The sequence below is a fragment of the Seriola lalandi genome, unplaced genomic scaffold (genome assembly GCF_002814215.2).
Source record: "Seriola lalandi dorsalis isolate HSWRI2012SDOR001 ecotype SW California unplaced genomic scaffold, Sedor1 jcf7180002054538, whole genome shotgun sequence".
Taxonomy (NCBI): domain Eukaryota; kingdom Metazoa; phylum Chordata; class Actinopteri; order Carangiformes; family Carangidae; genus Seriola; species Seriola lalandi.
This window is the reverse complement of record NW_019525091.1, coordinates 1125423-1133472: the sequence shown is the minus strand read 5'-3', so window position 1 is coordinate 1133472 and position 8050 is coordinate 1125423. Positions and strand designations below refer to the sequence as shown.

At 43.6% G+C, this 8050-nt stretch overlaps 1 protein-coding gene across 6 annotated transcripts in view; it reads right to left on the bottom strand.

Moving 5' to 3' along the window:
• LOC111661221 (polyhomeotic-like protein 1) overlaps positions 1-8050 on the bottom strand; it is a 17942-nt gene that overhangs the window by 3509 nt on the left and 6383 nt on the right. For 4 of the 6 annotated variants that reach the window (XM_023414724.2, XM_023414726.2, XM_087176168.1 and 1 more), the window contains 7 exons: positions 7920-8001; positions 5774-6768; positions 4343-4478; positions 4081-4253; positions 3877-3967; positions 2572-2659; positions 1363-1588 (listed from right to left, as the gene is read on the bottom strand). In XM_023414724.2, the coding sequence (XP_023270492.1) occupies positions 1363-1588; positions 2572-2659; positions 3877-3967; positions 4081-4253; positions 4343-4478; positions 5774-6768; positions 7920-8001 (1791 nt within the window). The remainder of the gene's footprint in view (positions 1-1362; positions 1589-2571; positions 2660-3876; positions 3968-4080; positions 4254-4342; positions 4479-5773; positions 6769-7919; positions 8002-8050) is intronic. The other 2 variants (XM_023414727.2, XM_023414729.2) reach the window with 1 other exon arrangement.

Genomic DNA, 8050 nt, shown 5'->3' with positions numbered 1-8050 from the left:
GGGGGTGGGGGGTGCCAGTGAGCGAGGCATTTAAAACTCCACCTTTAGCAGAAGCGTATGGCTGCACTGCCTCCCAGTTTTGACTGTGTGTGACCACATCCATAAATAAAGACCTAAACTGTACCGACAGTCTTAATGTATATAATGAAAATGAAAAAAAGCCCCCAAACTGAGAGAGAATGAATCTAGTTATGTGTTTTGTTTGTAAAGGCTGCACTGACCCTTTGCAGCCACTAGGGGGCAGAAGACATTTACAGGGAAGACTGAGGTAGGTGTGGATCCAAAAGTTGCTTTTTACCTGAATATATGCCCATCCATATTGTCTATCTCCTTGTTCTATGTGTTATTGTGTTCATCACTGTTGTGTTTTTATCCCATTTTGACTTTACGCTTCATGGCCAAAAATATGGGGATATTGTTTTTTATTGGTGTGGGTAAAGCCCCTTTGTGCACATGAAGGGAAGTCTTAATGCTGCAGCATACAAAGATATTTTAGACAGTAGGTCCTTCCAACCTTGTGGGAAGACCCTTTCCTGTTTCAACAAAACAATGCTCCCATACACAAAAGCCGGCTCCGTACAGAAATTGTTTTCCCAGTTTGGTGTGGAAGAAGTTGACTGGTCTGCACAGAGCCCTGACCTGAACCCCATTCAACAACTCTGGGATGAATTAGAACAACTCTAAAATCTGAGACCCTTCCCAGAGGAGTGGAGTTTGCTATAGCAGCAGATTAAAACCCCTGATGTTGGAATGAAATGATCAACTATCATATGAGTGTCTGCATCGAGCACTGAAACATTTACCAGTTTAACTTTCTTGAATTCTTAATCTTATCTTGATTTTTCCCACTACTAAACCTTTCAAAACTTAAAGGTGCCATATTGTAAAAAGGTAGATTTCCATGTCTTCACTGATTATAGATCAGGTCTAGGGTCTATATTAATAATGTGAAAGTATCAAAGCGCTCAGTCCACAGAGAATATATATATATATATATATATATATATATATATTCAGAAACTGAGCCTTAAAGTGAGCCATCAGGACTTCTGTAACTTTGTGATGTCACAAAAAGCAGTCACTACTTTTGGTTTCTCTGAGTGTTTTACATGAAATCTATATTTTTATTGGATCACTCAGAAAACAGTCAGTGAATCAAAAGAGAAGATCAGAGCCTCCTCTCTTCTGATTGGCTCACGACCTGTTGTTACTAGAGCTCCAGAGAGAAGCCTGAGAGAGGAGATGTAAAACTACACTGAGATGGTTTTTGGTTCTTAAAACCACAAATATATCTTCTTATGGATCAACACTTCAGGTAAAACACAGGAAAATTGTGAAATATGAACTTAAAGACCGGCTCACCTTGACAGGTATGGGTCTCCCTGCTATCTTGGCACTGGCTATTTCTGAGCTGGTCCTGCGGGGAACCCTCCGCCTGGCGATTCCTCCCTCCTCGTCCGAGTTGGAGAGGTGACCCTGGCCTTGATCCTGATCTGGAGGGTGATCCTGACCTTGACCCTGGCTATGACCCTGCCGCACGCAGAAGTGCTGCCTGAAGCTGACGTTGTACCTGGGGAACCAATACATACTGTATCGTAGACAAAGAGTGACATATACGGTACTGAAGCCAAGACGAGCAAAACATAGTCTTTATCTCTTTGCACCATACATGGTATATAACCTATACACATGTAGTGGGCAAAGGGACAAATGCAAAGCAGAAGCAGAAAATGTAAAAATCATATGCTGATGGCATACTGTTACAAACAATGCAGACAGAGCATTGTTTATAAAGTCATCATAAATACAATTTTAATGTTGGGCAAATTCAAAAGAGAAAAACATCAACAAAACTAACTGGACTGGACTGGTATTTGAGTTTTCATGCCATTTTTGTAGAGAAATGAGCATGAAGTTGAGCTACCACAGTATTCAAACAGAAAAATAAACCATGAGAACAGAAAACACACATGCTGTGAAACATACAGCTGCAGTCACCTGAGAATTCACATGTAACTCTCATATTTGATCTCTGTTCAGGACACCGAGGTCATGCCCTCGCTAATATTTCGGAATATTTGAGGATTTAATGACATGAAGAGGAGATCACATTCTGAGATTACACACATATTAGACACACCAAGTTTTAAAAAGGTCATTCTGATATTTTGATGAATCTCAAAATTTGACTCTTTTTTTGAGAGAGGGAAAAACTAAAAACTAAAAAAGTGTTTATTTCAACCAGAATTAAAAACCTGGTAGTAAGGGAGGGCTTTGAAACAACATTTACATCATAACTTAGGAAAGAAAAATTTAGATATGTACAATTGAATGGTTAAACAAATAAATACTTCTTTTTAAAGACTCAATTACTTCTAAAATTCAGACTACGGTCAGTCCCTGAGAAACAGATTTTTTTTGTTTTCTCTTTAAAAGGCATAAAACAAAAACGGCCTGAAACGTCTTGAATCTCTTCGAAAGGTGAGAGAAAACAGGCCACAGCAGCTTTACAGTGAATTCTCAGACAGCTTCATCCACTGCATATATTATATTTCATGCATGTTGAAGTACCTCTTGGCACAAGTCATGGAGCAGAACCTTTTGGTGCCTCTGAACTGGCTGGCAGGAGCAAAGTTTTTACAGTACTCACACTTAAGCACTGAGGGGAAAGTTTAGAGAGAGAACAGAGCACAGGTTAAGTTTTATCATTTCTACTGTTTGTACATAAAATAAATGAGCTGCATGACAAGAACAACTCAGATAAACAAGGCAAACTGAGACTGTCTTTATTCTGAGACGAGGAGACTAATGACATTTCGCTGTGCTGTTATGCTGCCTGTGGGTAATTTCCAGCATGGAGAGTGTAATTAAAACCTCTGAGCGTTCAGGTCTCCCAGCTCAAACAAACAAGGGTCAAACAAGGGTCAAACAAGGGTCATTCTGTTGCACAGTTTAAAATCCTGTTCTCCGTGTCCATGTTATGTTAATTATGTTTGGAAAGGTTAACTAGCTAATTAGTATGGACAGTCAGCTGGAAGAGCAAATTAACAGCTTTAACTTGCGTCCTTTCCCTTTAATTACGGCTGTTTTGAGAGATTTTAATCATATGATGCTGCAACAGTTTTTCAGATTCTACAAATTTTAAAGCACAGTTGTTTAGTGTTTACAGAAACTTTAAAAAGATGAGAACGAAGACCATGGGCCGATTTCACAAAGATATTTCAGACTGGTCTGTAGTGTTAGGCCAGTCTTAATTTTGCTCACAGATCAGTCTAACGCAAGGGAGACGGTTTCACAAGACTAAAGACTGACTTATTTTAAGACAAAAACATTAGACACCTTACCCCCAGGCTAATCCAGGCCTAAGACCAATGTTACCGTGGTAACAATCAATGACACCTCTACTGACCAGTACCACCCAACAACAAAAAACAGGGAAACACAAGACAGGAAAAGAGTTTTTAAGAGACCGCAGCATTTTTATTTCCAAATCAGATTTTTCTTTTTATGGTTTTGTGGAATTTCACAAGTGAAACCTTGTAACTGTTGAATTCTTCCAAAAGACAAACATTGTCTGCTTGGGTAAATGGAGCTGAGCAATGGATGCAGTTCCTTTTATATTGAAGAAAGTCTTTACCCAGAATGCATTGTACCACAGTCTATTTTACGACAGTCAAGAACTAAACTGCTTTGTGCAGTGGATGAATTTATACGTCCATATGAAATCTGACTATTTGTTCTATCTGAGCGACAGTCAAATTCTGTCTTTGTGAAACCGGACCCATGTTTCACACTTTGAGGTCTAATTTGAAGCGTTAAAAGCAATTTTCAACCCAAAGACATGTCTGGAAGGCAGCAGTATTTCAGAGCTGTTACCTGTTGCAGTGGTAACCGCCTCTGATTGGTTAGTGTCCGGACTGTCATTGGTTAAATCGTCGCCGGCCGAGTCCTTCACTGGACCACATACCTGTTGATAAACAGAAAAAAAAAAAAGCTCAGTGACCACTAAAACAGCATCATACAGAGGAGGTGTGTCGTGTAGGTGTGGGATATTAAAGACTACAAATCCCATTTACTCACAGGGAAAGGCTCTGCCCCTTCCTGGATGACGAAGCCCTCTATGAGGTGTGTAAGGACATGAGGTTTAACTACAGCTTGAGGAGGAGGAGCTCTCTCCCCCTGACCACATACACCACGGGACACTGACAGGACTGGGGAGGGAGAGGGCGGGGCTGGAGGAGGAGCAGCAGAGACTGGTGGGGAGGTGAGGAAGATGTGTGTTAGATTAGTCTTATATTATTCATCAACTATGGAGATTTACATGCGTCTCTGTTGTCGTTACCTGCTTCAATGGGATTGGTTGGGAGAACAGAGGAGTGATCTCTGACAGGCTGGATCCGTGGGGGGGAGGGGCCATCTGCATCATTGGCTGAGTTTGAGTCTGATTTCCTTTTCAGCGAACCAGTCATCTGCTTTCCCTAAAAAAAAAAGTATTAGAAATGATCACGCCGAGTACCAGGAGGTCAAACAGTGGAAGCAAGAGATACTAATGAACAGTTTGCTTCAGGTTGTTGTGGAACAAAAGAGAGAAAACAACATAAGACAAGAGAACATCACAGATTTAGGAGTTAACTGCATTTTGACAAACAACAGTTTATCTTCACCCAGCACTTCCCAACCTCACAGTGATGACAAGACTCAGACTTAGGAATTAATTGCCCACACTTCTTCACATCTGTGTCCCAATTCAGGGGCAGCATCCTTTCCGAGGGCCTGTTCAACAAAGGCGCGGCCTACGAAGACTGCTAAGATCAAAATGAGACGGCCAGGTCTACAGAGGACTTTCTATTAATCCTCTGCAATATTGTCTTTATGAAAAATTATTCATCACTGGTGCGCAAGGAATCATGGGAAAGTATGCCAAAAACCCAAGAATCCGGAGATATCCTTTTTAGGTTCTTGCAAGAATGTGGACCATATCTGGAGATTTTTTTCTTACAATGCTGCGATCAGAGCATGTCCAGTCCAGATTGCATCATATATGGGGTCATTGTTTGAAATATCTGGGCAACTACATCTCTGGATTCTGGGGTACTTTGTGCAGTGTAAGGATGCATATGAAGGAGCCTTCGAAATGAGGAAAGCCTAGTCACACCGCTGTGACGTGGTCTTCAAATGCAGTCTTTGAAAGATGTGGCCCCTGAACTGGGACACAGCTTCACACAGAGCAAGGCTAGCTCAGGTAATCACTTCACGGCTCTTGCTCCATAATTGAAGGTCTCCTGTGGAGTTTTGTTGTAAACAAGCAAAAGTTCACCAAAAACCACAACATCTTTGGAATGCTTGGAATGCCATATTTTGCATGTCTTCTTCTTCACCGTCTTTGCGAAAGCACTGTTACATTTCTCAGTGCATTACCACAAACTAACAGAGCCTGAAACCTGTATCACATCAGCTGCATTGCTCATATGTGTGCATGTGCAATACCGTGAGTGTTCATAGTACAAACCAAGAGGGACCCATTAAAACAATGATCCATAGTGCTACTAATCAGATACTAGTCTAACTATTCCTTTAAATACCACTGTATTAGAAAAACTGCCATTATATTAAATTGTTGTGAAATCAAACTGTATCTTATTTGCTGTGTTGACTCTGTGGTCCATGTGGAGGAAGTGAAATTCACATATTAAAACAGTAGAGATATTGAAGATGCACATCGGTGTAATAAGGAGTGTATGAAATATTGACCAATAAACAGTGATCAGCTGACCTGTGGTGTCTGACTTCCTGATGAGTTTCCATTGGTGGTGACACCCGCTGACGCTCCTCTCTGCTCTTCAGTTACCAGGGGGAGGGAGAGGGAGGAACGAGACAGCGAGGTGGGGGGAGAGGAAATGGTGGGGGATTGGGAGGAGGCAGGGCTTGAAGCTATGGGTCCGTTCTGACTCTGTCCAGAGCTCTGATTGGCCTGAGGGTGCACTTGAGAGACCTGAGCCAACGGGGGAGCCTCCTGCGGTGACTGAAGCGCCTTTAGCCCCACCCCTCGGCCCACAACCCCGCCCTCCCTGGAAGCGATGGAAGCCACCATGGTGAGCAGGCTGGAAGAGCTGGTGAGGACGGCGGCTCCGTCCTGGCTGCAGCTGCTCCGGGCCAGAGCCAGAGCCTGGGCGTTTCCCAGTGTGCTCTGCCTGGCCCCCACGATCTGGACTGGGATGTGTGGCGGCTGAGGGGGCTGGGCAGGCTGGGCAGAGCTGCTGGATGGTGGTGGGGCAGGCAGGATGGGAGGGGGGTTCCTAGAAGGCAGCTGGAGGGGCAGACGAAGCCCCTGCAGAGTTTTAGGTTGGATGGGGATGGGTCCGTTGCCGTGGCCCGATTTCTCGGCGCTGAGTGAGGTCTTCTGTAGAGGCTGCACCACCAGAGTCTGAGCATTGACCGCCGGTTTGATGGTCGCCGTGCCAACTGGGTACCCGTGCGGCTGTGATGCCGCATTGGACGTTAGGACCAGGGTGTGTGCTGCTGTGGGAGCTGTGGTTCCTGTGGTGAGGGTCCGGGTCCCGTGGAGCAGCAGCTGGGAGAGAGGGATGGAGGAGTTGGAGGAAGAGGAGGAGGAGGAGGCAACAGAGGAAGAGGAGGGGTGGGCTTTGAGGTTGGTGGGCTGAGGGTACGTGGGGATTTTGATGTGGGGGGGCTGGGGCTGAGGCTGGCTTGGCTTGGCGGGAGACTGAGGGTTTGACTGGTGGGAGGGCTGAACCAGAGAGTAGGCAGCTGGGAAAAAGACAACAGAAAAAAAACAAGTTACACACACAGCAGCAGCAGTTATGAAATTTAAACCTGGAGCAGGAACAAGCAGCACTAGCACATTAGCACCTTTTAATTTGAGCCAACATTTGCCTTTTCATACATCCAACTAGCGCGCAGCAACACGGGAATTCACCTGGAGACGTGTTTCCGTCCACCTGATGAACATCCACACTCCTTTAAGCTCCTTTTTACACTAACTTTGTCTGTGTTCTGCTTCTCACTGAAAACAGCTGCGTGGAGCGTCTGAAAATTACACCAATGAGAGCAGTGAGACTTAACCGAAACAGTAAAGTAGTCCCATGATGCACTGTGCTCTCTCTCTCTCTCTCTCGCTCTCTCTCTCTCTGCATTCATATCATACTAATGCATGTCATTAACTTTGTATTTTCTCTCTACTGTAGTTTGTGACACCCCCCCTCTCTATTTTTATCATTGGTAATTGCTGCTGTTATTATTGATAACATCATTATATCTGTGGGTATTACTATTATCATTTTCACTATAAAAATGAACAGTCAACAGTAAATACAGCTGTTCCTGGTCTCCTCCCCCACCTTCTGTTTGAACTCTCCACTGACACCAAGTGTTTGCTCATTGTGGGAGCTGTTGGGTTTCTCTGTAGTAAAGTGCCTTGAGATAATGTATGTTATGATTTGGCGACTTTATAGATATGTCCTTTTACTTTAGATGTTTTATTTGACACGGCAATTCAACTTATTTTGCAACGTTTTTGGAATTTCTGTGTTGTAGAAGAAATTTGGGGGAAAAAATGTAATTTAATTGAATTGAATTAAAAGTTACAGGCCCAAAAACCAAAACATGATCCTGAAAGATGCAGAGACACTCAGTTACAACTAATTATGCTAATTAGCATAATTAGCTAATTAGCATAATTAGGCATGCTACAATGCTAAACTAAGATGGTAAACATCAAAGGTCACCTGCTACAACATCAAATTAGCACGGTCTTCGTGAGCTGAAGTTAGCATTCAGCTCAAAGCAGCGCCTCACAGAGCAGCTAGCTTGGCTCTAGACTTTTCATCCATCACTATTCACAGCTGTTACAATCAGGGAGATGTCTAGTCCAGCAGATTGCCTTCACTTTCTTCCCTCACCTGACTCACTCCTCTCTGGGGCTTCAGTCTTAACACCGACACCTTTGGGACTGGACACACCTCGCATGGCTAGATTCTGCACCTAGAGAAAGGGACAGAGAGGAAAACCTGTGTGAAACCAGCACTCCATG